Genomic DNA, 27,851 nt, shown 5'->3' with positions numbered 1-27,851 from the left:
TATTTTGTCTAGTTATTCTATCAATTACTTAGATGGTGTATTAAAATATCCTACTATATTGGGGCATTGCCTGTTTTTCCTTTTGTCAATTTTTGTTTCATACATTTTGAGGCCCTATTACTACACAAAAACACATTTATAATTGATATGCTTCACTGATTAACTGTCCACCATTATGAAGCAGACTCTCTTTATAATACTCTGTCTTAAAGGCTGTTTTATCTGATATTTAAAAATAACCATACCAGGCTTCTCATACTTCCTGTTTGCATATTATATCTTTCCCCATACACTTACTTTTAACCTATGTGTCTCCTATAGTCAGTCTATTGTAGGAGTTTGCTCTTTTATCCACTTTAGCAATTTCTGCCTTTGAATTAATGTTTTTAAAACCATTTACATATAATCATTGTATTGGTTGAATTTGGGTCAACCATTGTATTATTTGTTTTCTCATTGTCTTCTTTATTTTTCCTTCCTTCCCCCTTTCCTGCCTTCTTTTGGATTATTTCTATTGTGTTGGTGATTATCCTAGAAACTACAGTACCTACTCTTGATTCATCAAAGCCCATATTAATCAATACCTCTACCACAGTTTCCTTCTCCCTGAAGAACACCCTGTAGGGGTGTCTGGGTGACTCAGTTAAGTGTCCAACTCTTGGTTTTGACTCAGGTCACCATCTCATGGTTCATGGGTTTGAGTCCCACTTTGAGCCCTGTGTCGGGCCCCACACTGTCACTACAGAGCCCGCTTTAGGTCCTCTCTCTCCCTCTCTCTGCCCCTCCCCTACTTGCTCTCTCTCTCTTTCTCAGAAGAAAAAAAAAAAAACTTAAAAAAAAAAAGAACACCCAGTTGAATTTCCTTTAGTGTTGATCTTGTGTGGCACATGCGCTCAATTTTGTGTTTATCTGAAAATGTCTTCATTGTCTTGCCTTCATTCTTGAATGATCATTTTCATGGGTAGAGACTTCTGAGGTTGCAGTTTTCTTTCAGTATATTAAAATGTGATTCTACCCTTTTCTGGCTTCCATTATTGCTGTTCAGAAAGAAGCTGTTAGTTTAATTCAGATGTTGGCAAATTATGACCACTGGGTTAAACTGGGCCCTGCACCTGTTTTTGTAAATATAGCTTCACTGGAACATCACCATAACTGTTCATCTACATATTCTCTATGGCTGGTTTTGTGCTACAAGGGCAGAACTGAGAGGTTAAACAGATCATATGGTACTAGCATAAAGAGAGACAAATAGACCAATGGGATAGAATAGAGAAACCAGAAACAAATGCTTACTTATATGATCAGATGATCTTTCACTAAGACACCAAGATCACTCAATGAGGAAAGGACCATCTCTTCAACAAACGGTGTTGGGAAAACTGTATATCCACATGCAAAAGCATGAAGTTGGACCCTTATCTTACATCATATACAAAAAGTAACTCAAAATGGATTAAAGACCTAAATGTAAGACCTAAACTGTAAAACTCCTAGAAGAAAACACAGAGGAAAAACTTCATGACATTGGACTTAGCAATGATCTCTTGGAAATGACACCAAAAGCATAAGCAACAAAAGCAAAACAAAACAAAACAAAATCCAAAACAAAACAAAAACAAAAAACAAATTGGACTACATCAAATTTAAAAACTTTTATGTTTTGACACAGTCCTTTATGTAAGGACACAGTCAACAGAGTGATTGTGAGTAGAATATTAGCTACATTAGTTAATGTGTGACCTTGAACAAGTTATTAATCCTCTCCAAGCCTAAACTTCCCAATCTTCAAAATGATGACAATACCACTTTCATTAAGTTTGGTTATGGCATTAAAAATGGGTATGCACAAATATTAGTTCCTGTCCTTTTCTAAATCACCTTCAAAGTCTATGCCATTGTTTTAAACATCTCCAGTGGTAAGGAATCTTAATCTCTTAATCTTTTATCATGGATTGGACCATATATATTCAACTAAAAGTGACAGTACAAGCTAAGTCCAATGAATAAGAGTAGTGATCAGGATAGTTCTTTGCCTAAAAGGTGTTTTGCAGAAAGAACCCTATGAGTCTGAGCAAGATCTTGATCATATCACTATTAGTTTACTTTTTGGAGAAATTCTCAAATAATTTCTCAATATTTTTTAATTTTTTATGGCTAAAATGATTGTCTGACCTGATTAATTCTACCTGGATTGCATGCCTCTGACATGCATACAATTTGAGAATATTAAAGCTGGCCATTGAAGACTCTGATGACTTGTTTTTGAATCACATAAAGAAACATGTCTTACTAGATGTTACTATTTTCTTAAAAAATGGTTTTGTCCAATTGCCTTACAAACAATAGAACCAACTCTATGTGCCTAAAACAATCATTAATTTTGGGTTCCTATAAATTACAGGAAAAACAATGCCACTGCAAAAGCCACTCTTGATACTATTATCATAATGTGTTCAGAATAATGTTATTAATGACTAATTCTTTACTGCTACAATTTTAAGTATATTCCCTCTTATCCTACAGTCTGCTAATAAGAGAACAAGTACATCAATAATTACAAAGTCTTTGGCATCTGAAGCAGTGATTAAATCACCCTTCATCTTTGCCTTCTCCAAGTTAAATAACCCAAATTCCTGTGTTTTACTTAATATGTTCTAGCTCTTCAAAAGCTCAAATTTTTACATGCAATATTAGGAAAATAACTTTTACATACTTTATAAGGACAATTAAGAAAACATATAGAGTTAAAATTACAGTTATGTAAAAAAGCAATGTGATAAGTATCATACAATTATGAATAAAAAAAATGAAGGCTCAGGAAAAAAAACTGTCATTCATACATTTATTTTACACCATGGTTCTAATTCTAGTATTCTGAGCACAGTAATCCTTACCAGGGGACTTTCCTTGCTGCGAGTTGCTTCTTCGCTCTCTGTATCTGGCTGGAGTGGATAAACCTGTGTCTTTACTAGGCTTGCTAGCAGGGCCCATTTCTGAAATGAAGAATCCCATCTGTTCTGAAGGCAAGATATTCTCAGGTGGATTGGCCTGGCATTTTATACTGGCATCCACCTAAAATATTAAACACACTAATTATTATGAATTTCCCTCAAATATCTACTAAAAGTTAAGATAGTTTATCAGAGGAGTTCTATTATTGACACATGATACAACAAACATGTTTGTAAAGGCTTTTCATTCTTATGAATGATACCACGTTTAATTTTGTTGAGCTAATCTGAATATTCATTAATAAGATATCTATTTCCCTATACACAAACCACTGAAATGTATATGGAGTTAAAACATTTACTTATGATCAGAGGAAGATTAACCATGAAGCTTGTTGATTTTTTTTTTTTTTTTTGGTACAATTCACACACACACACAAATTTACAACTGGTTAAGACCACTATCTTTTTTCATTCTAGTATCTCTTCCATCAGATTTCCACCCCCATTGGTAACATTGAGATGGGCATAGGCGTAATCCTGTTGGATAATGTCAGTGGAGCTGAGGACATTTTATTCTACTAATTTTGTATTCTTTGTCTTAGAGAAGCCCTCAAAATTGTATAAGCTTCAACCCCTACAAAATCTAGATCTGTTCTGCTTATGAGATATGTGTTTCTTTTTTAGAGTTCCTAAGTTTTCTTTGGAATGTCAAATCCTTTCATAAAGGTGACCAACTTCTGAAATATTCTTATTTCTTTATGAATTTATTTTAAATAAAACTATATGGGGCACCTGGGTGGCTCAGTCAGTTGAGCATCCGACTTCGGCTCAGGTCATGATCTCACAGCTTGTGAGTTCGAGCCCCGCATCGGGCTCTGTGCTGATGGCTCAAAGCCTGGAGCCTCTTCAGATTCTGTGTCTTTTTCTCTCTCTCTGCCCCTCCCCCATTCACACTCTGTCTCTCTCAAAAATAAACATTAAAAAAATTTTTTTAAATGAAACTATATAATGAAATAAAGCTAAAAGTTAAAAACACAACTTTTAACAGCTGTTGTTCAAATATATTTTTTAAAGAGAAAGTAACTTTATAAATGCAATTTTAAGGTATGAAATATAATATTTTGGATGTGAACTATGAAGGAACAAAGACAAATTTTATGTTCTTTCCACAACACATTTGAAACACAATGGGCCTATCTTTGATCTACTGAATTTATAATATTATTTTAACACATGATATACTGGATTTCCACAGCTGGACTCAAAAAGGACAATGAGTTGATAGATACGTTAAGACTTTGGATCCAAAATTAGAGCTAAAAAAGAATGCATTAAAAAACAACTATCAGGTGCCTGGGTGGCTCAGTCGCATCCGACTTCTGCTCAAGTCATGATCTCACTGTCCTTGAGTTTGAACCCCATGTTGGGCTCTGCACTGACAGCTCAGAGCCTGGAGCCTGCTTCAGATTCTGTGTCTCCCTCTCTCTGCCCCTCGCCTGCTTGCACTCTCTCTTTCTCTCAAAAATAAACAAACATAAATAAACAAAACAAAAATACACAAAATAAACAAAACAAAATAAACAAATAAACAAAATAAAAAACTTTTTTTTAATTAAAAAACAAAAACAAAACACAACTATCTAAAAGTTATCTTGGGAATCTAACAGTGACAATAATTTCAGTCCCATTAAAGAAAAAAAAACAAAAATTTAAAAATATATATCAGGCTAAGATCAAGAAAAAAAATTTAAAGTAGGAAAAATACTTAATTCACAAAAAGTGACTGTAATTTAGATGTGCTTTTATTTAGAATCAACTTTATTCATTTCTGGTCATAAACAATAAAGGAATTAGCTTCTACCTTCAGAATATGTCTCTCAAACTAGTCAGAATTCTGCTTTAAGAATGTAGATATTAGTAAGGAAATTCAAACACAGTATGCTCACAAGTGAAATAAGAATTCAATAATGCTGTAAGAAACTATGAACAGACTTCTAACCATCTCTTTACCCCCAGGCTACAAATAGCTTGGAAAGTCCTGATACTATCTGTCAGATAAACCATCCTTTCTGAGTAGTGGATTTGAATCAGCCAGGCACACCTCGTCCATTCAAATTAAGATAGGAAGCAAAACTCAAGGGATGCTTTTAACATGAAAGTAAGTTTTATACCACAATGCTCAGACTGCCTCTCTAGAGGCTGACTTCAGACCATAACATAGTAAGAACACGTCTGGGGCTTAAGGTTACTTCTGAATTTTTTGTGCAGAATCACTGGGACATGATCCTTCTGGAAAGCATAATGAACCAGTATTAAACCCAAATTAATGGTGGACAAACTCTCCACTAGACCAGTTTATAGCAAGAAGCACTAGGTACTTTGAGCTTTATTAGGATTTTTTCTTTGCCCCCTTACCTGGTGTGTGCTGAATGGTAGCCCTTCTTGCACAAATACTACTGAAGATGGAGATGGATTATGACTTAGCTGCTCCTTCAGTTTGACATGAGCTTGTTGGATGGCTGCAGATTCCTGCATTGTAGTATTTTCAACAGGCTGAGCTGTGTGGAGGGTATAGATGTACTCAGGTGACTGTGGTAGAGAGCAGGTAATTGCTTGTTCTGTTCCGACTACAAAAGATGTAATGTCTGAGCCTACAGGAGTAAGTGGCTCCAGCTGGCTAGCCTGACTTGTGGAAGATGGATTGCTGTTGTTTGAATTAGCTACGATATGCTGGCCTCTGTTAGACTGAGATGTTGGGCACTGATTCTCAACAGGCTCCACCTTCACCATCTCCAATTTAGGGGAGGAATGCAACTCATCTACTATCTGAAAAACAGCCTCTAGGTTAACTTCTGTCTTTTTATTTTCATCAGTAGTACTGCAAGGCCAATTAGAAGGCAGAAATTCAACTGGATAGGAGGATTGCATTGGAGGATTCTGGGAAAAGAGAAAACAGGATTGTTTGGATAGAAAATTGAATATGAGATTAAGGAAGAAAGCAACAATGTTTAGGCTCATAAATGTTAAACAAATAGATTAAATTTAACTAAAGCTCACTGAAACAATATGAACACCAATCAACTTTTCAGCAATGGTAGCTTCAATTCTATTGTTAACATTTACTTAGCAACTAATAGATGTCAACCACTATGCCAAGTTCAATACTGGAAAGGACCAATAATTTTCAGGGTTAAAGTACACAAAATCAAAAAGCTATAGTACTCAAATACCTATTTGCTGATAAAATGTCTATATACCAAATTCTTCCATAAAAGTTGACAAAAACATCACTTATATCTACCATATACTGTTTTAGGAATGTAGTAGTGAAATTTCAAACACAGGATGCTCACAAGTCCACCAATGCTTCTATACATTCAGGGGGAGGTACTGATATTCTGTTCCAAATGATCTGGGAAAAAATGGATGGAATATCGAATGTCCTTTGGTTCCTGAGATTGTTTATTTTTAATAATAAAACAATAGATTAAAAATAGCTGTCACTTTTAGATGTATCCTTTATACCTTTAAGATGCATTCTCTTATACCTAGTACTTTGCACAGAGTAGACATACAATTACATGTTTAGTGATAAATAATCTCAAGCTATGAACATAAATACTAAAGAGTAACAACTAAATAAAACACGTAATGGGTTGATATTGCCAAACACACTACAAAGACTGTGTCAATTATTCAAAGGACATTAATTCCAAATAATGTAAATTTAAATGGTGTAAGCATCAAGCCACTTTACTGTAGCCAATAGCACCATTTATTGAGTTCTTACTAGGTGCCAAGCACATGCAAAGTACTTCATATACAGTACTCCTCTTAAGAGGTCTATAAAATGTGATCATCTCCATTTCCAAATGATGAAATTGAAGTTCAGAGAAACTCTGTAATTTACCCAAAGTCACAATGAAATAACTGACATATCCAAGTTTCAAACATAGGTTGCCTAGCTCAAGAGCTCTTGCTCCTAACCATTATGCTATCCTGACCATGCATGCACACTCTCACCAATATCTGCAATCCAACCAAATCCTTTAATTCCAGAATGACACCTAAAACATGTTCTTTTTTCCATTTAAAAAATTTTATGTCTACCTATCTTTATTTTCCTGTAACATGTATTGTCTTTGTAGTAAGAAAAGGTCTTTTAAAGATATTTTTAAAAATTTATTTAAAACATAAACATAATCAAGACATAAATACTGTCAGAGAATCTCCAGCATGATCCAAGGGAGAGAGCATCTGGATCCACAAACAAAAACATCTAATTTGTGGGACAGATATGTCCCTCTAGTGAAGATGAACAGACTGGACTATCATGCCCGATGGTACCTGCCTTTAAAAATATCCAACTAAGTCCATTTGATCTGATTCTATACTCTTTGAACAACAATCTGACTTCCTACGTAGCTTTGTCAAAAAAAAAAAAAAACCCACAAAAAAGTAATGTTCCTTCACATACTGGAATGCCACTAGAAAGATATTCTCTTAAAAACAGAAGCTATCTCAGGGACGCCTGGGTGGCTCAGTCAGTTAAGCATCTGACTTCAGCTCAGATCATGATCTCACAGTCCGTGGGTTCAAGCCCCGCATCGAGCCTCATGTCAGGCTCTGCACTGACAGCTTGGTCCCTGGAGCCTGCTTCAGTTTCTGTGTCTCCCTCTCTCTCTGCCCCTCTCCTGCTTGTGCACACATACATGCGCTCTCTCTCTCTGTCTCAAAAATAAATAAGCATTTAAAACAGAAGCTATAGTGGGGCGCCTGGGTGGCGCAGTCGGTTAAGCGTCCGACTTCAGCCAGGTCACGATCTCGCAGTCCGTGAGTTCGAGCCCCGCGTCAGGCTCTGGGCTGATGGCTCAGAGCCTGGAGCCTGTTTCCGATTCTGTGTCTCCCTCTCTCTCTGCCCCTCCCCCGTTCATGCTCTGTCTCTCTCTGTCCCAAAAATAAATAAACGTTGAAAAAACAAAATTTTAAAAATAAATAAATAAATAAAAAATAAAACAGAAGCTATAGGGGCGCCTGGGTGGCTCAGTCAGTTAACACAGAAGCTATCTCAACTGGATGATATCAAAGGCAAACACATAATTCCAATCTTTAAGCAATTATAGCATAAAAAGACAAAGCATGGAACTTAGCCTTATCCTAGAAATAGCAGTCTAAAACACTTAAATCAATGCAATTGCTTAACAATAAATAATCAGAAAATAATTAAAATATAGTGTGTACAATATGGGGGCAAAAGGGGATCACCAATTAAATTTCTCATTTTTTATTTCATTTTTCCTTTCTCATAAAAAAAAAGTAATTATCTGTACTATCTTGGAAGAATCTGTTAATAGTGACATACACTTTTAAAATTTACCTGGTATTCATTTTACCATAGAAGAGCCTAGAACAGCAATGTTCAAACTAATTTTCAGCAATGATGAAAATGCTATCTCTGCTGTACAATTTGGTAGCCACTGGCCATAAGACTTTGAGCACTAGAAATGAATTTTAGATTTTATTTAGTTTTAATTAATTTAAATTTAAACAGCCAGATGTAGCTAGTGCCTACTGTTTTGGACAGTGCAGGCCTAGAAGAATCCTCAGACACCATTCATATCAACTCCCTTTTTTTAGAATTGAGAAAACTGAAGCCATAATTCACAGCTTACCTCTGGCTACTCGTTCAGATAAAATTACACTTTAAAACTGTGCAAGGTCAATCGTATTACACGTGAAGTACAGCGTGTGTCCATTGTTCCAAGAATATTACCTGGAAGTAGTTGCAGTGTGCATAGGAAGAGGCAGTGGGAGTCACACAACTACTTAGAGCGTCCATGTGGGTAGAAGGAGAGCAGCACTGTAGTACAGCTGGGACAAATTCAAACAGAGAAGAGGCATCAACCAAGTTAACCTGTGTAGCATTTAAAGCACTCCCCTTTCAACTTGGAAAGAAAAATTCCAAAGGTTTTCCTTTGGGGATGCAATAAAATTAGATTTAGTACAATCAGGTGCTATTATTTGTTGAAAACAACATGGTAATTAACCAATTTAAAAAGTCATTTTAGGGGCGCCTGGGTGGTGCAGTTAAACGTCTGACTCTTAATCTTGGCTCAGGTCATGATCTCATGGTTCATGAGTTCAAGCCCAGCATCAGGCTTGGTGCTGATGATGCAGGGCCTGCTTGGGATTCTGTCTCTCCTTCTCTATGACCCTCCCCTGCTTGTACTCGCTCTCTTAAAATAAACAAACTTAAAAAAAATTTGTTTAAGCCATTTTAAAGGGTCATGCCTACTTTTCTAAATGATTTCTCTGGCACCTAAACATTTTGTCACCTTTCTAACCAAATATTTATTCTTATTGAATGTAATTTCATTTTACTGAAGGGGTGCCTGGGTGGCTCAGTTGGTTGGGCATCCGACTTTGGCTCAGGTCATGATCTCACCGTCCATGGATTCGAGCCCTGCATCGGGCTCTGTGCTGACAGCTCGGAGCCTGGAACATGCTTCGGATTCTGTCTCCCTCTCTCTCTGCCCCTCCCCCACTCAAGCTCTGTTCCTGTCTCTCTCAAAAATAAACATTAAAAAAAATTTCATTTTACTGAAAATATCAGAACATGTTTGGAATTCCAAAATAATTGTTTCAAATATTTTAGTAGTAACAAACATTTGGAGGAGGGTGTGATTTTAAGGATAAAATAAGTGAAATACTGTCCAAATGTTCTTACCATTATATAACGCATCCAGTAAAATCCAGGCAAAAATGTTTTAACCACTTAAAGAAATTACTAAGAATTTGGATCCAAGACCAAAATCTTAATTGCTACATAAACTTGAGCAAGGTTAATCTCTTTGGGCCTCAGTTTCTGCATCTTGTTAAAATGGGGGTAATAATAGTACATACCCTAGTATGTTTCTTGTGAGGAATGAATGAGCTAATAGGCATAAAGCACTTAGAATAGTACTGGAATACAGTAAGCAATCAAAAAATAAATAGCTAATGCCATTATTTTAACTAAAAAAGTAGGTTTTCCTAGTTTTCTCTTTACACTTAGGATACCATAAAAAGATTGAACTCTTTGTATTGGGATAGTTACACTTACAGAAGCACTTTTTTTTTTTTTTTAAATGTTTGTTTATTTTTGAGAGAGAGACAGAGTGTGAGTGAGGCAGGGGCAGAGAGAGAGGGGGACACAGAACCTGAAGCAGGCTCCAGGCTCTGAGATGTCAGCACAGATCCCGATATGGGGTTCAAACCCATGAACCGTGAGATTATGACCTGAGCCGAAGTTGGACTATTAACCAACTGAGCCACCCAGGTGCCCCACAGATGCAGTCTTTTTTTTTTTTTTTTTAACGTTTATTTATTTTTGAGACAGAGAGAGACAGAGCATGAACGGGGGAGGGGCAGAGAGAGAGGGAGACACAGAATTGGAACCAGGCTCCAGGCTCTGAGCCATCAGCCCAGAGCCCGACGCGGGCCTCGAACTCACGGACCGCGAGATCGTGACCTGAGCTGAAGCTGGACGCTCAACCGACTGAGCCACCCAGGCAGATGCAGTCTTAATAATCGGTTGAGTTTCCTCTTTTCCAGAGAGAGACTCTCCAGAATGAATGAGAATCAGTTATAACACATCACACCTTTGGATTAAACAGAGGATGACATTTATTGAGCGCCTACCATGTTCCAGGCACAGTAGTAGGTGCTTTACATATATTGCTTCATTTAATCCAAACAACAATTAAATGAGGTATTAACATTACTTTACAAAAATATGGAAACTAAAGCTCAGAGATGTTAAATAATTTGCTGAAAGTCACAAAGCTGATATTGACAGGGTCAGCATCAAACTCCAAAGCCCAAGCTTTTTTTTTTTTTTGAGAGAGAGAGAGAGTGTGAGAGCAGGGGAGGGGCAGAGGGAGAGGTAGAGAGAGAGAATCCCAAGCAGGTTCCACACCCAGCACCAGTCCCACAACCATAAGATCAAGACCTGAGCCAAAATGAAGAGTTGGACTCAACCAACTGAGCCACCCAGGTGCCCCCACATGCTCTTTAGTGTACCACAATACTTCCCAAATCTTTTCTTCTTCCTAAAATGTAACACTGTAATGTTACTAGAACTCCATTTGATGAATATTTTTGTCTTTGTTATAAGATGGCAGCTTTCTACTTTTATGTCCACATTTTTCATATTTTGTATATGCTAATAAAATTACTTAAAAAAAACTTATTCTATAATCTTTGAAAGTAAATCAGCCTAAGTGTTATAAAAATTCATTGCAATGTTTCCCAACTTATCTATTATTGACTACTGATTTTTAAAATGTCAGAAGTTCGGGGGTACCTGGGTGGTTCAGTTGGTTAAGTGTTTGACCTCGGCTCAGGACACGATCTCACAGTCCATGAGTTCAAGCTCCATGTAGGGCTCTGTGCTGACAGCTCAGAGCCTGGAGCCTGTTTTGGTTTCTGTGTCTCCCTCTCTCTCTGCCCTTCCTCCCCCTCAAAATAATAAACATGAAAAAAAATTTTAAATGTCAGAAGTTCATAAAGGTATGCTAAAAATAAATATTTTCTAATATCATATGCAATTTAAGCCACTAAATCTTGCACATGGAAGGAAAAACCTGAAATAATGGACAGAATTCTAGTTCCAGTACACATGTAAGGGTTGATGTTTTCTGAATTACATCATTTTAACAGTTCCAGTGATTTAAAAAGCCAGACATGACTAAGACGGCCATATAAAATTCATATTCTTATCACTTCCAATATAGGTTAGGCAAACAGGTTCTTACACTTTAACCTTTGAAGATTATTCAAGCATATAATTTCAATGTTATGGATTTGAATTTGATTTCCCAGGATATTTATGCTTTCAAACATCCTGGGAAATAACTTAAATCCAAAAGGAAAACACCAAGGAAGCATCTGTAGGGCTTGCCAAAACTCTGAAAAAAAAACTGGGACTTTTTTCTAGAGTTTTAACAGCTAAGGAAAACCTAGCCCCCTAGTGGCAGGAAAACCCTCAGTCAGGAGCTGCAGTATTTACCCTTCAGGGTATCATAAAATAGTGTTTTCATTACAAATAAAACAACAAAAGGTATTAGGTTTACTTTGCTAATACTGCTCTGATTCCATTGCTTACATATTTTGAATAGTTGTTAAAGTGTACATTAAAATAAATCTCTTGGGGGCTCCTGGGTGGCTGAGTCAGTTAAGTGTCCGACTTCAGCTCAGGTCCTGATCTCTGGTTTGTGAGTTCAAGCCCCTCCTCAGGCTGTCTGCTGTCAGCACAGAGCCTGCCTCAGATCCTCTGTCTCCCTGTCTCTCTGTCCTTCCCCCGAATGCATACATGCTCTCCCTCTCAAAATTAAAAACATTAAAAATAAAATAATAAGGAGCACCTGGGTGGCTCAGTTGGTTGAGTGTCCAACTTCAGCTCAAGTAATGATCTCATAGTTCATGAGTTCAAGCCCCACATCTGAGCAGACAGCTCAGAGCCTGGAGCCTGCTTCGAGTTCTGTGTCTCCCTCTCTCTCTGCCCCTCCCCACTCACACTCTGTGTCTCTCTCTCAAAAATGAATAAACATTAAAAATAATAATAGTAAAATTTATTGGATAAACAAAGTAAAATAAACAATAGAGAATATATTAGTATATAGTTGATAGCTGATTTATTATCTAAGGAAACAGCAAAATGGATACTATCCTTTTAAGTGTCCAGTAACAAATGGAAAGTAGAAAGTTACCTGCATGAAGAAAAGGGGAACATGTATAGATAATCCAAAAAGATTCCTCAATGGCTATTTCCTTACCAGTGCAATCCCATTTTGTATAATCAACAAAATAGAACAAAGTAAGATACTAGTTAGCTTACAGAATATGAAAAACTTAGCTATAGAACAGCAACTGTTGCTTAGTACATGAAAAATTAACCTAGTGTGTATTATGAAAGCATTGTGAAGGCACTGACATTTATAAAACTGAATTTATCACTATGTCCTAAGGTACATTCATCTGCATAAAGAACTTCCACTATCTTCCTGAAGGCATTGTTCACTTAAGGTATTAAATTGCATGTAGAATATAAACTGGAAATAATGGACAGAATTCTATTTCAGGGGTGCCTGGGTGGCTCAGTTGGTTAAGCTTCCCACTCACGATCTCATGGTTCATGAGATTGAGCCCCACGTCGGGTTCCTTACTTCCAGTGCAGAGCCTACTTAGGATTCTCTCTCTCTCTCTCCCAAAATAAATAATAAAACTTAAAAAAAAAGAATTCTATTTCAGATATAAATATAATAGTTAATGACATTTTTAAAAGAATTCTGGTAATTAGAAAAATTCAGGATTACTAAAAATTATCCAAAAGTAAAAATTTTCACTCCTACTACAGGTAAGGAAAACAAGTTCATACTTGTTTATCCTATGGAAGTTATTCAAATATATAATTAAAATGTTTTGGACTTGAATCTACTCCAGAATAGTAGTGTTAGCAGTGAGAAAATTCTCAATATAAATGCTCAGCAGGAAAAACATCCTAATAGTAAATTTAGTTTCAAGATAAGTTACTATATATGTCTAGAACCCCAACACTTCCTCATTTGTAGTAAGGTAAAGGTCTTCTGGGAATATACCCCAAAAAAGTGAAAGCAGGCACTCAAACTAATATTTGTGCACCCATATTCACAGCAGTATTGTTCACAATAGCCAAAAAGTGGAAGCAACCCAATGTCTACCAACAGATGAATGGATAAACAAAATGTGGTATATACATACAATGGAAAATTATTCAGCATTAAAAAATCAGGAAATTTTAGGGATGCCTGGGTGGCTCAGTCCAGCAAGGAGCCTAGAGCCCACTTCGAGTTCTGTGTCTCTCCCTCTCTCTCTGCCCCTCCCCTGCCCCTGCTCATACTCTGTCTCTCTCTCTCTCAAAAATAAGTAAACATTAAAAAAATTTTTTTAAATAAGGAAATTTTGGCCCATGTAAAAATATCGATGAATCTTGAAAACAGTATGCTTAGTGAAGTAAGCCAATCTCAAAAGGGCAAATATTGTATGATTCTTTTTTTTTTAATTATTTTTCTGTTTGAGAGAGGGGAGAGCGCAAAATTGGGGGAGAGGGGCAGAGGAAGAGAGAGAATCTTAAAAGTCTCTCCACGCTGAGTGTGGAGCCAGACGTGGGGATCGATCCCATTACCCTGGGATCATGACATGAGCTGAAATCAAGAGTCAGATGCTCAACTGACTGAGCCACCCAGGCACCACTGTATGATTCTTCTTATATGAGTGTCAGAGAGTTGTCAAGTTCATAGACAGAAAGTAGAATGGTGGTTGCCAGGAGCTAGGGGAAGAAGGGAATATGATATTAGTGTTTAACAGTATGGAGTCTCAGCTGGAGAAGATGAAAAAGTCCTGGAGATGGAAGGTGATAATGCTAGTACAACAATGTGATTGTATTTAATGCCACAAAACTGTAGACTTAAAAATGTTTAAAATGGTAAATTCTACATTATTTATATTTTACCTCAATAAAAAGAAAGACAAATATAATTGTGCTTGTGCTTAGTTTCTTCTGGCAGCTAAAGAGAACTTCCTCTTTCCATAAGAAGAAAATCAGACCTTTTCAAAGAAACAGACAATAAAGGCTGCCTGAGCACAAGAATAAGAGCATTGGAAAGCTCTTATAACCTCAGTTCTATATTTTTCTATGTACATTATATAGAATAAAAAAAATAAATTCTTGAGAATTTAAATATACTTTAAAACAATAATAATCAATACTTTTTGCCCAAGATTCAATTCAAAAAAAAATGATACAATATTTATTTTTTCAATAAAAAATAAAATATCATAGGCACCTTGCAGAGGAAGTTGTATATTCTTACACATGACTGTATTTAACCTTTAAGATGTTAATATGTAGGGTCTTTTGAAATATAGCTTTTAAAATATTTTATTCTTTTGGGGCGACTAGGTGGCTCAGTCGGTTATGAGGTCATGATCTCCCAGTTCGTGAGTTTGAGCCCCACATAGGGCTCTGTGCTGACAGCTCAGAGCCTGGAGCCTGCTTCAGATTCTGTGTCCTCTCTCCCTCAAAAATAAAGAAAAGAAATCAGATGAAGGGCAGCTACAAATTACTCATCACTGCTTTAAGCTTAAAACTTAACTTTAAAAACAATGCAAAACTGACTTTGGGTCAATTCAGCATTATAACATTAGTTAAAGGAAAACATTCCTCAATATAGGCCTCTATATAAATATGAATATTTTTGGGGCACCTGGCTGATTCAGTCAGTGGAGCATGTGACTCTTGATCTCAGTGTCATGAGTTCAAGCCCACATTGAGATGAGCGTGGAGCCTACTTAAAAATGAATGAATGAATGAATGGATGAATCAATCAATCAATCAATCAATATTATTATGTATGTTCAGATATGTAGAGAATTAATACAATAAAAAGATCTAGGGGCACCTGGCTGGCTTGGTTGGTGCTTCTGGTGAAGCACATACATGACCCTTGATCTCAGGATCATGAGTTCAAGCCCCACACTGGGTGTAGAGCTTGCTTAAAAAAAATTAAAAATATATGGGGCACCTGGGTGGCTCTGTCAGTTAAGTGTCCAACTTTGGCTCAGGTCATGATCTCACAGCTCATGAGTTCGAGCCCCATGTCAGGCTCTTTGTGCTGACAGCTCTGGGCCTGGAGCCTGCTTTGGATTCTGTCTCCCCCACACCTTTCTGCCCCTCCCCCAACTCTGCTCTGTTTCTGTCTCTCTCAAAAATAAACATTAAAAAAAAATTTTAATTAGAAATATAAAATAAAAAATAAAAAGGTCTAAAAGTTTTGTATACAAAAGGGAAACTGGGGCACCTGGGTGGCTCAGCAGGTTAAGCATCTGACTTCTGCTCAGATTATGATCTTGCACTTCATGAGTTCAAGCTCCAAGTTGGGCTCCCTGCTGACAGTTCAGTGTGGAACCTGCTTGGCATTCTCTCTCTCTCCTCTCTCTCTCTGCCCCTTTCCCACTCACACTTTTTTTCTCTCTGTCTCTCAAAATAAGTAAATAAAAACTTTTTAAAAAAGGAAATTAAATTACAGTAGCATGCTACGAAAATAATATCAAAAGAAAGAAATGAATCTAAGATAGGACAAGACTAAAAAGAGTCAATCAATACTGGATCTACAACATTTTGTCTTTGAAGCGATGATAAGAGTGGAAAAAATGTCATCAACTAGGCAAAGAAAATAAGCACTTCAAGAGAGGAATGACAAATGTAAGAAACGATTCAGATGAGTCATTCTGAGTCAGTTGGACAGCAATGTTCTAGTCTCAATGTTTGGCTTTACTAAAGAAATTAATTTATAAAGAAATACAAAACTCAAACTTTACTGACTATAATATTTGAAGACCAGATTAAAGTTTATTAACAATATAATTTAAAAAAAATTTTAATGTTTATTTATTTTCTTGAGAGACAGAGATACAGAGTGTGAGAGGGGGAGGGCAGAGAGAGAGGAAGACACAGAATCTGAAGCAGGCTCCAGGCTCTGAGCTGTCAGCACAGAGCCTGGTGTGGGGCTCAAACCCACGAACCCGGAAATCATGACCTGAGCCCAAGTTGGATGCTCAACCAACTGAGCCAACCCAGGAGCCTCTATTATCAATAGAATTTTTAAATGAAGTCAGCTGTTGCTGTTTACTAAAATTTGATCCAAACTTCAAATCATATAGTTCACTTCAAAAAGATTCAAGTGTGACCATTATGCCAAAATTAGTTACTTCATTATTATTTCAAGAGCTGAGTTTGAAAATGATCATTATCCTGCCTCTGAGAATGATATTCTATTTAACTTTGGTTAAGTCATTTGTAATGCTCTTCATAAACAGGTACTCATTAACTACTGGTTAAGTTGCTCACTACTTTTTGCCTCCTTCACCTAAAATTTGGAGGAGTCAAATACTTCTACAGTATTTTTATGGCACTTTCTTTTCCATAGTAGGTCTCTTTTACTTACGAATACCACCTTTTTTTTTTTTTAAGTTTATTTATGTATTTTTGAGGTGGGGGGCGCTGAAGGAGAGAGAATCCCAGGCAGTCCCCACCCTGCCAGCACAGAGCCTCATGCGGGGCTCAATCTCACGAACTCTGAGATCATGACCCGACCTGAAACCAAGAGTTGATGCTCAACCAACTGAGCCACCCAGGCACCCCAACAATACAACTTTTTATTTATATAGTACTTTAGAATGTTCAAAGCAGTCTTGCTTATTACATTATAGCATAGACCTAGTCTATGTAGTAGGTATCATCATGAGATCATGAAACTTATTTTCAGAACCTCAGAAACTTTATAGTCACTTCAATGTTCCCAAAACAAAAATTCAGATAACACAAGATTCTATTTCACATGTACTGTACACTATCAAAACATCAGCAGCACTTACCTGTTCTTTTAATGTCTGTTTCCTAGCCCTTACCTTGAACTCTTGGACATAATTTTCAATTAATTAATCTATTCACCTATTTCTTTCTTTATTTGACAATTTTCAACTTATAATTTTACATCCAAGCTAACATAAAATATTTTTTAAATAACATATCCTAAATCATAATAATTTAACAAACAGTATTTCTATAATGAATGAATAATAGTAACTATTTGTAGTGTTTTCTGGTAAATGATACTTAAGTGGTTCTCAAAAAATTTAGAACTAGGTGTTTCTGAGAAGATTGTCTGGAACTTGAAATACATGTTCCCATAGAAACAACATCATATAAGTTAATTTGGCTCCTAGACCAGATTATAACCACCTGTACCATAAGTGTAGGACTAATAATATAGAACCTAACCACCATATCTAATATGTCCATAGGAAAATGCCTCCAAAATTCCAAATTGGAAAGCCAAGTACATTTCTACATTTCTCTTGCTGCAGGCCTTCCAAATTTAAACTCCCCAACAGCTTCTGAGTCTTTAGTAGTTTGAGGAAGGGGGTTTGGAGGGAGTTTAGGAAAGGAAACACTTACTGGTAAAGGGAAGGGAGGTAAGGGTATTATCCAGTTGATGGGCTACAGAATGTAAAACAAGTGTAAGGAAGACGCAGACTGTCTCTCTCTATATGCATATGTATTGTATGCATGCATGGAACACAGCTGAAATTATAATTTAGATAGTAATGCCTAATCTGTTCATTAAAATGTTGAACTATACTATTCACTAGAAGATATAAAACTTCTAACATGAATTTAGTCATCTATTTTTTGTTTTTCAAAGAAGTAGCTGAAAATATGAAAAAATACTAGGCTTCAACCTTTTTTAAAATTTCTAATAGGCAAGGGGCACTGGGGTGGCTAAGTCGGTTGAACATCAGGTCATGATCTCTCAGTTCAGGTCATTATCTCTCAGTTCAGGTCATAATCTCTTGGTTGGTGAGTTTGAGCCCCACATCAGGCTCACTGCTGTCAGCGCAGAGCCCACTTCAGACCCTCTGTCCCCCTCTCTCTGCCCCTCCCGTGCTTGTGCACGCATGGGCGCTCTGTCTCTCTCAAAAATAAACATTTAAAAAAAATTTCTAATAGGCAAAATGAATAAAAGTGCTAAGTCATCCTTAATCCATATACTTCCTTTGCCTTTTCCTTCTCAATCCCATCCACCAAAACAGTAGCAGCTCTAAAAATATACAAAACCCAATCTAATTTAAATTCTTGTTTTATTATTTTAATATCAAAATATTATATATTTTGGGAAAATCAAGCAATCTCTTTTACTGCTATATTTAGGTAGAATGCAATAAGCCGATAGTAAAAGAATACAGTTGGGTGATACAGCTAGAAAATAGTGAGTACTGTTACAAACAGAAGTTAACAGATTTATAACTTTTAAAAGTCAACAAATTATTTAATTCCCCTAATTTACATTCTTTTCACCTATTCTAGCTTTGGATTTCCTCCTGCCTGGCAGAAATGGTGCTTCCAGATCTACATATTTGAGAAAATTAATATTCCTAGACCCTTAATTCATTGGGCAAAGGAATACCCTCTTTCTTCTCTCTCTGGTCTTTTCTGAAAGCCTTGACCCTTGTCATATGTCTATTGCCCCTTTTGTCACTCAGTATTAAAGCACTTTACATGATGAAATACACCACGATTATATGGTGTTCCTGCAAAACAGAAAATACATTTGAATGGAAAGGTAAGGCTATTATCTTGCAAAAGTGTACCCCCCCCAAAAAAAAAACACTCTCCCCACCCACCCCAAGAAGCTAAACACATGGTCACTATCATAAGGATTCCTGATTAGTGGCTTGAGATCTACAGTATGTCTTCAATACCCTTGGTTGAGCTCTAGGTCAGCTGTCACTGTCAGGTTCTCTTCTCTGCTACTCTGCAGTTCCTAGTTGGCTCGGATTAACACTGCAGGGACTGCCCTGTCAAACCACACCATCACGTTTTTACTAGAAGAATATAATTTAGTTTTAAGAGATAGAAAGTATGCTCTTTTATTAAACTTCATTACTGAGATGCTAAAATGATTTCATTATGAGGTAATCTCACCTATAACATTAAAAAATGTAATATATACAGTTGACCCTTGAATAACATGAGTTTGAACTATGTGGGTATTTTTGGATATTTTTGATACAGTACAGTATTGTAAATGTATTTTCTCTTATGATTTTCTTAACATTTTCTTTTCTCTAACTTACTATGTTATAAGAATATAGTACATAATACACATAACATACAAAAAATGTGCTAACCAACAGTTTATGTTATCTTAGGTAAGGCTTCCAGTGAAAAGAGGTTACTAGTTAAGTTTTGGGAGGATGAAAAGTTACACACAGATTTTCAACTGCATGGGGTCAGCATCCCAACCCTGCATTGTTCAAGGGTCAACTATAACATGTATATAAATGTTTTTTAAAGAAACAAAATACTGCAACAAGAGCAGAGTCAGAACAAGGTCCCAGTGTAGTTATGTCCTAATTTCATTACTAGGACCCATTTTGAAGATATAAAAGTTTCACTAAAAACATACATCTTTCTGTACCAACAAAATGTTCACAATCTTTAAGAACACAATGAAATTTTATATATTGCTCAAAAATATGTTCTGATGAGAAATCTTTGACATTTCTTATGTGCATATTCATACTATTTTTAAGAATGCAGAAATGCATTTAGAAATACAAATGCCCATTATAAAATACTTTAAGAGAAGCCACTGAACTTGAATTTCTCATACCTGTTGGATAGTAGGCTTGGGAGTACTGCGCTGAGGGTGTGTAGTTACTGTATTTTTGGGAGGAGCTGACCATTGTTTGAGGACCTTGCTGAACGTGTACAGATGTGGCGCTTGGCTGAAGGGTATAGGTAACCTCAGTCGGAAACCTCTGCAGTACAGGAAATGGAACCCCTTTATCTGAAAAAGTGGGAGACGTTTCCACTTGTCCTGGATGCATTCCAAGGGAGTTCTGCCATGTTCTAGGAGGAATCGGGGTCCGATCTAAACCTTTCAGAGGGAAAGTACTATGGTTGTGGGATGAAGTTGATACGTAGGAGTAAGGAGACAAACTATCTCGCCGGAATGACCGGTGGAATTGTCCTACAGCCACTGGTCCTGCATAAAAGAGGAAGAGCGTGTTTACTAATTTTATATTGTACCACTGGATGTAGTAAACTAAAAGTTACAAAACATGAATATGTTCAATTCTCAGCCATGTTTAACACAACAGAAATTTAGTTCTGGTAAAAACAAGTTCAGAATCCAGAATACAAGATTACACATACAATGCTAAAAAAATAATCAAATAAACTTTTGCTTGGTTCTCAATCTTAGTAAGAGACAAAGTAGCCAAACTCCAATATTAAATCAAATGTTAAATCAAATTCAATGTTCAAAGACTTTTATAGATGATTCAGTCATCTTACCTTTTTAACCTCAGTTGATTAACCCAGATTTTTCCAATCTATAAGCTACTTCGTAGAAGTTTTAGAAATTCCACTCAGTCTTTCAGATCATTGAGAAACCTTAATAATATGCACAGAAGTAAACACTTAACCATATACATAAAAGAAATAAGTGGGGATCAAATAAGAACTATAACACAAACCAAAAAGAAAATGCTCTTTACTCCTTTTCAATTTTTTTTAAAGCTCATCTTTGCAGAAAAGTCAGGCTTGAAAACTTTGACTCAGTTCTTTTCTTCCTTTCTTAATCAAAAATTTTCTATGATCAAAAAAAAATTTATTTTCCATAGTCTTTTTTTCCTCAGAGTATCCCCAGTAGAGTCCCTTCCTAGATATCCTAGGTATCGGCAGCTCTCAAACACTGATTTACATCTGAAATCACCTGTAGAGTTTGTTAAAAATACATATACTCAAGCCCAGGGATTCTGATATTTGCTTTCTCCTATCTAGTAAGGTAGAAAGGAATTCAAAAGTGGAGATGATGAAGAGAGAGAAAGGGCATTACTATATAATGAGGAAAAAAGAAAATATACATGTTGCAGGCTGAAATCATTTTTCAGACTGTGATTCTTGAACACAATAAACAAAACTAGCCTGGGGTGCCTGGGTGGCTCAGTTGGTTGAGCATCTGACTCTTGATTTCAGCTCAGGTCATGATCTCACAGTCATGGGATCAAGCCCCATATTGGGCTCTGAGCTGAGCATGGAACCTGCAGAGCCCATATGGGATTCTCTCTCCCTCTTTCTCTCTTTCTCTGCCCCTCCCCCAGTGGTTCTCTCTCTCTCTCTCAAAGTAAATAAATAAAAATTAAAAAAAAAAAAAAGCTAGCTTTATTTTCCCAGGGAGGATGTTAAATTATGTGGTTCACAAATTCCTTTCGATTTGTTCTATTAAACTAATCTATAAAACAGAGGGGACGTCTAATTCATGTGCTACTCCTGTATTAAACTATATGGTAAAAGATGGCACTCAAATACCTACTTTTCCAAATATTTTAATTGTAAACCCATTCAACATGTTATACATCTTTCATTCTATTTCTGTGGTGTTTAATTTCCTCTAAAGAATAGAGCACTAGGAGCACTCCTAACCACTTCTGGTTTGGCACTGCCTGATTCAAGCCAATTTTCTTAATATAAACTCTTAAAAAATAATAAAAATTAAAAAAATAAAGCATTAATGACAAAAACAAATACATGTGTGTGTGTATATATATATATATATATATATATATATATACACACACACACACACACATATATATATACACACACACAAATTCTAAAGTAACCTGGAAATCAAGAAGTCTAAATCTAACAGGGGAAAAAAAGTCTAATTCAGAAGACTGAATGTATTCAAATGATACATACCTCTTAAAAACTGCTTTTCTTTTTTTTTCCTTTAAAGTACAAAAAAACAGTTTTGTATGGTACTGGACTAGCAATTCCATATGTATACACACTTTGAACTACCAGAAACAATCCTTTAAGACCTAAAGAAACATTTTTTGCTCTTCACAACAGGTGTTTCTGAGATCTAAAACTACCCACCACTTGATTCTTCCTTGGATGCTTCACATGCTAAAACTATATATCGCTACAGTGTGAAATAGCTAACCCTTCTTCCACCTTCTTTAGGGTTAAGATATTGATGAATTTTCAGATTGTCAGTAACTTAAACAGCTAATTAAAGAATTCTTTACCTTGATTTATCAAAATATAAAATCTACTTCTATCATGATAAAGTGATGGCCAAACATTCATATACTTTTAGATGTTTTTAGATGCATATGAAGACTGATAGGATTAGAAGGGCATTCTTTTACATTTGTTTTTTAAAAATAAAGAACTAAAACACATTCAGCTCTTATTTATTAAGGGTTACCTCATAGGGCTCTATTCTGACTAACTTCACAGAATATCGTCTGTATGTTTTCAGAACATCTGCAAGATATATTTGACAAAGTTTAAATCCAGAATTTTAGAAATGTAAGGCAGGATGCATTTCTGTTCATAAAGGTCTTATTCCTTTTATATAAATGGCTCTGAACTAATCAATTCCCAGGAAAAAAGTCTGCCTCTTGAGAGCTTGATATCCCCAGGCCAAAACAGATTATCTACTATTACTCAGACTTGTTACTTAGTTTAGAAAGTTTTAACAAATATTGTAAAATAAATTGCCACTAAAAACAAAATAACAAAGTGGAGCAAAAGAAAAAAAAAGGGAAAAACATGTGATTTTCACATTTCTTATCAAGGACATTCCTGAAAGGTGAACAAGACAACTATTTCAATGGATCTAGATAAAAAGGTACTAGAACAGAGGATGCTATTGTAAAAAAAAAAAAAAAAAATGACATAAGTATTCAAACCATAAGCTGAAGTAGAACACAGAAAACAAAGTGGAGACTAAGAAGTAGCAGTACAGTCAGACATATAACTAAAGAAATGGTCAAGGAGAATAAAAACTAGGTGAAGACAAACAGAAGAGCCAAGGGCTTAGAACACAGAATTAGAGCGAACGAAGTTGGCCCAGTATTCTTGAACTTAGAATTACATTCCACCCACATCAGAAACACAATTCCCTAGTGAACCAAGCCTATCGTGTAGACAATACACAACCGACATACCTTCTGCACATACCAACAGGCAGAATGGTAAAAAATAGGGAATGTGTGAAAACTACAATAATCTAGGTATATGTGGATTGATGTAATATCTACACTGCAAAAATATGAATTAAATTCATGTTATTCAACAAATCTTCAAAATGCTGACCAACTGAACTAAAGTTCATCTATATAGTTATAGAAGTTCAATGTGTGTGTGTATATATATATATATATAAACTCTTTATATATATATAATATATATATACTCTTTATATATATATTATATATATATAAACTCTGTACATATATATATATTATATATATAAACTCTGTATATATATATATACACACACACATTGAATTTCTATAACTATATATATGTATATATATATATATATATATATGAGTTCAACTATAAGAAAATCTGACCATTGGCAGCCCCTGTACTTCTTTCATTAAAATGGACTCTATTCTTAGAATACAACTGGGTTTAGGATACGTCAGGAGAAAAAGAGAAGTGAAAAAAGTGAGCAAGACTTGGTTTTTATGTATGCACATTTGTATGTTTCTTTGCCTGAAGTAGTTACCCTATTACTCCCAAGAACACACTTTCCAGTCTTTTCTCCTTACACCCACCAGATACACAACCTAAAAAACAAATACCCACGTCAGAGATTCTGTCAAATGCATGCCAGGGTATTGTCTCCAGTGCCTTTCCCCATGCAATTCCCCACCAAAATCAATGGCCATCACATGGAAGTGGCTTAATATTCCTTTAGAATTCCTTTAGAACATTCCTTTGCCACTGCTATTTTTCCAACTTGTTACTAGAACTCTAACCTAATCCCTTATCTTCTAAACTCCACACACAAGCTAATCTCTTATCTTCTAAATTCCAAATGAACAAAATGCTGCCTCATTCATAACCCTGGGCCTAGGTTAAATCAAACAAAGTGTTACTTTTATTTGTATATTTTTAGCTTCCCATAACTAAAAAATAATCCTTACATATTTATGTTAGATCCAAATTAACATGGTGAAAATGTTTCTCTTGAAGACAAGAATGAATTCCCACTATTATATCCAGTTGCTGTTTTGAAATACTGCCTCATATCATGGACTCTTTAAACAGAGAAAAGGAATATTTGCCACCCTCACCTTCCTGGAAGAGGGGGAAGAGCATCGGAAGCCAAGTTTACAAAATAATTTTCTATCAGAAAGAATTTTTGAGTTTTTAGTAAACATATTTATACAAAGTTTTTTCATGACTGAAAGGTTGTAGCCAATAGTGAAAGATTCAAAGACATAAATGTGAACCTCCTAAAATTCCTTTTAACTACAACTTGACAGTAAAGGAAACCATTTTGCCTTCTGTTTGTCTAACCATAACACCTCAAGTAAAGATCAGCTCTAATTAGCTATGATGAAAGAAACGTTTGGCCAATTCGTTCTATGCAGGAACAGTATCTTATGAAGAATTAATATATTATTATATATTTGCCCTTAACATACACAATGTTTACCTTTCTATATATTACTTGGAACCTAAAATATGATTATTGTCAGAACATCTCTTCAGACTTCTTAGATGTGTCAATGGGTAGAAGATGGCATGTCCCTTCAAGGGCAAACTTCCACTCAAGGTACCGTGGTTCCCTTCGGTCGGTATAAATGTTCTACGTATTCCTGGCTGACTTTGTTCCTCCCCACCTTGGCCATCATATCCTCACCCTCTACAGTAACTGTTTTGCTTCCCATTAGAGCAAAGGAGACCCTCCGGTGTTTCTTCCCGACCCAGCGCTTCAACAAAGGGCTACTTATTCTAGATGTTGGAGAAGGGAAGGGAAGAGTCTCAAGAAGGTAGATGGCTATGGGGGATTGGAGTTCAAGAGAGGCCAGGTACAGCAGAAAGACTACAGCAGAGGTCCCTTTGGCTGCCAGTGGACAATTAACCAGAACGGACTAAAAATGCCAAGTCCTTCCAGGGGACACACCGGCGGAAAGGGGGTGCTGGCGGTCGTGGGAAACGGTGGGGGCGACGTGACCTATTTCTCGGGAAGCCCAGCAGACAGTGGATCACCTTCGCACCTGAGGATGTGTGAAATGCCCTCGGAAGCGGCGGTTGCTCCCCGTCGCCCCATGTGCCTGGTAGTGGTCATGGACTCACCATGCGGCTCGGGCCGGGGCCCCGCGGGTGGCGGCGGCTCTTGGTGCTGCAGCGGGGAGGTGGAGGCCGAGGCCGAGGCCGAGGCCGAGGCGGAGGCCGACGTAATGAGGAGCCTCTGGAAGCGGTTGGGCGGCCGGCAGGGCACCTCCAGGCCGGCGGCCAGCTTGGCCTTGTTGGCGCTGGTGAGCCTCTTGAGGTGCACCAGCAGCTGCGGCTGGTCGCGGCGGAAGTGTGGGCTGTGGAAGTGGTGGAGCGGCCCGTCGCCCGCCGGTCCGCCGCCCCCCGGCCCCGGCCCGGGCCCCGCCGCGCCCGGCCCGCCCAGCACCACCTTGCGGAAGCCGTAGAGGTTGAGCTGGCGGATGAAGCTGGTGAAGTTGGTGGTTTTGAAGAGCTCGGGCTCGGCCCCGTTGCCCCCCACACCGCCGCTGCCGCCGCCGCCGCCGCCACCGCCACCGCCCCCGGCCCCCGCCCCGGGCGGGCTGAGCAGCTCGGCCTCGAAGAGCGGCTGGTCGATGAGCAGCCCCTCGCCACGGCCGTCCCAGCGGATCGAGCGGTACCGGGGACTGTTCACCAACCGCCACAGCTTGGCGGGGAAGTTGTTGGGGTTGATGGGGGTGGAGAGCAGCGCCTCCTCCATCGCCCCCGCCCGGGCACTGGGCCTCGCCCCGCAGAGCCTGGCTCTTCCACCCCGTTCTCGATCCCCTCCCCCTTGCCCGGCCTTCGCTGCGCCCTGCCCCCTCCTGCCTGCGCCAGGCCCGCCGCGTACCCCGGGACCGTTGGCGCACGAGCGTCTGCCGCGCCTTCCAACGCGGCCAATGGGGCCTCGAGTTCCCACCGCGCGGCCGGACGTGGCGCGAGCCAACCCTCCCCCTGGACTCCGCGTCGTCGGACCCTTGCAGCAGCGTGGGGCGCGGCGGCAGCAAGGCACGTTTCCTCGGCGACGTCCCCAAACCGCCAGACTCCGTGGTGTTGCAGCCCACCAGGTACTATTAAGTCCTGAAAATAAATAAACCTGATTATCCATGGTGGAATACCAAGATTCATGCTGATCACCGCAACCAGCGTGTGAGGTTTTAGAATTCGGAAACTGTGCACTTGCCAATTCAAAGTCAGCCATTCTTGAGAACAAAGGGTCTAACTCTATAATCTGAGTAGCCATAAACTAAGTATAAACGAACAGTTTAATTGCTTGTCTTCCCAAAATAAGAATGGTGATGGGGGTATGGTATCCTGAGTAAACAAAGTGATCTTTTAAAGAGTAGCATTTTATGTTTTTAGATATACTCTTTTACGTCAATATTTTGCTCAGGACAGGTTTATTCAAGGTGGGATGAGAACTGAGGTGGCAATGAGGAGGGAATCAGAATATAATTACAATCCTCTGTACCTGGTCAACCAGCTGATGCTATTTTAGACATTGAAGAGAAACCTGACATGAGATGGGGTAGAATTCTACTGTAGCCATAATGATAAATCCCTTTCTATCAATAGATAAGAATATGGTGAGAGCTATGCTGATAGAAAGGTCCATTTGGAGCACCTGGGTGACTCAGTAAGTTAAGCTTCTGATTTTGGTTCAGGTCATGATCTCACTCAACACTTTGTGAGCTGGAGCCCAGCAGTGGGCTCTGCGCTGACAATGTGGAGCCTGCTTCTCGGGATCCTCTGCCTCTCTCTCTCCCTCTCTTTCTCTCTCTCTGCCCCTCCCCAGTTTGCAATCTCTTTCTCTCAAAAGTAAATAAACATTGAAGAAAAATTATAAAAAAAGAAAAGAAAGGTCCATTTAAAAATGGAAATTGGGACACCTGTGTGGCTCAGTGGGTTAAGCCTCTATCTGTTGATTTCTGCTCAGGTCATGATCTCATGTTTCATGAAATCCAGCACTCATCTCCCTCCCCCCTCACCCCCACCTTCCAGCTCTGCACCAACAGCGTGGAGCCTGCTGGGAATTCTCTCCCTCCCTCTCTCTCTCTCTGCCCTTCCCCCTCCTCACTTTCAAAATAAATAAATTTTAAAAACTTTAAAAATGGAAATGGTTGGGAGGAAGGAGTATAATGTTTTAGTCCTTTCTCATGGTCAAAGAAAAAATGAGTATTAAGTTTACTTAGAAATTAAAATGAATAAAAAGACCCAACAAA

At 37.7% G+C, this 27,851-nt stretch overlaps 1 protein-coding gene across 1 annotated transcript in view; it reads right to left on the bottom strand.

The window, feature by feature from the left end:
- Positions 1-26,397, bottom strand: part of HSF5 (heat shock transcription factor 5) — a 51,267-nt gene extending 24,870 nt beyond the window's left edge. Inside the window, exons 1-5 of the mRNA XM_040497009.1 lie at positions 25,714-26,397; positions 20,210-20,584; positions 8,728-8,825; positions 5,370-5,891; positions 2,895-3,072 (exon numbers count right to left, since the gene is read on the bottom strand). Of these exons, the coding sequence (XP_040352943.1) occupies positions 2,895-3,072; positions 5,370-5,891; positions 8,728-8,825; positions 20,210-20,584; positions 25,714-26,350 (1,810 nt within the window). The 5' untranslated portion in view covers positions 26,351-26,397. The remainder of the gene's footprint in view (positions 1-2,894; positions 3,073-5,369; positions 5,892-8,727; positions 8,826-20,209; positions 20,585-25,713) is intronic.
- Between the last annotated feature and the right edge of the window lie 1,454 nt (positions 26,398-27,851).

This window comes from Herpailurus yagouaroundi, unplaced genomic scaffold (assembly GCF_014898765.1).
Source record: "Herpailurus yagouaroundi ecotype Mexico unplaced genomic scaffold, PumYag 189, whole genome shotgun sequence".
NCBI lineage: Eukaryota > Metazoa > Chordata > Mammalia > Carnivora > Felidae > Herpailurus > Herpailurus yagouaroundi.
Note: the sequence above shows the minus strand (reverse complement) of the source record. Positions and strands in the feature narration are given on the sequence as shown.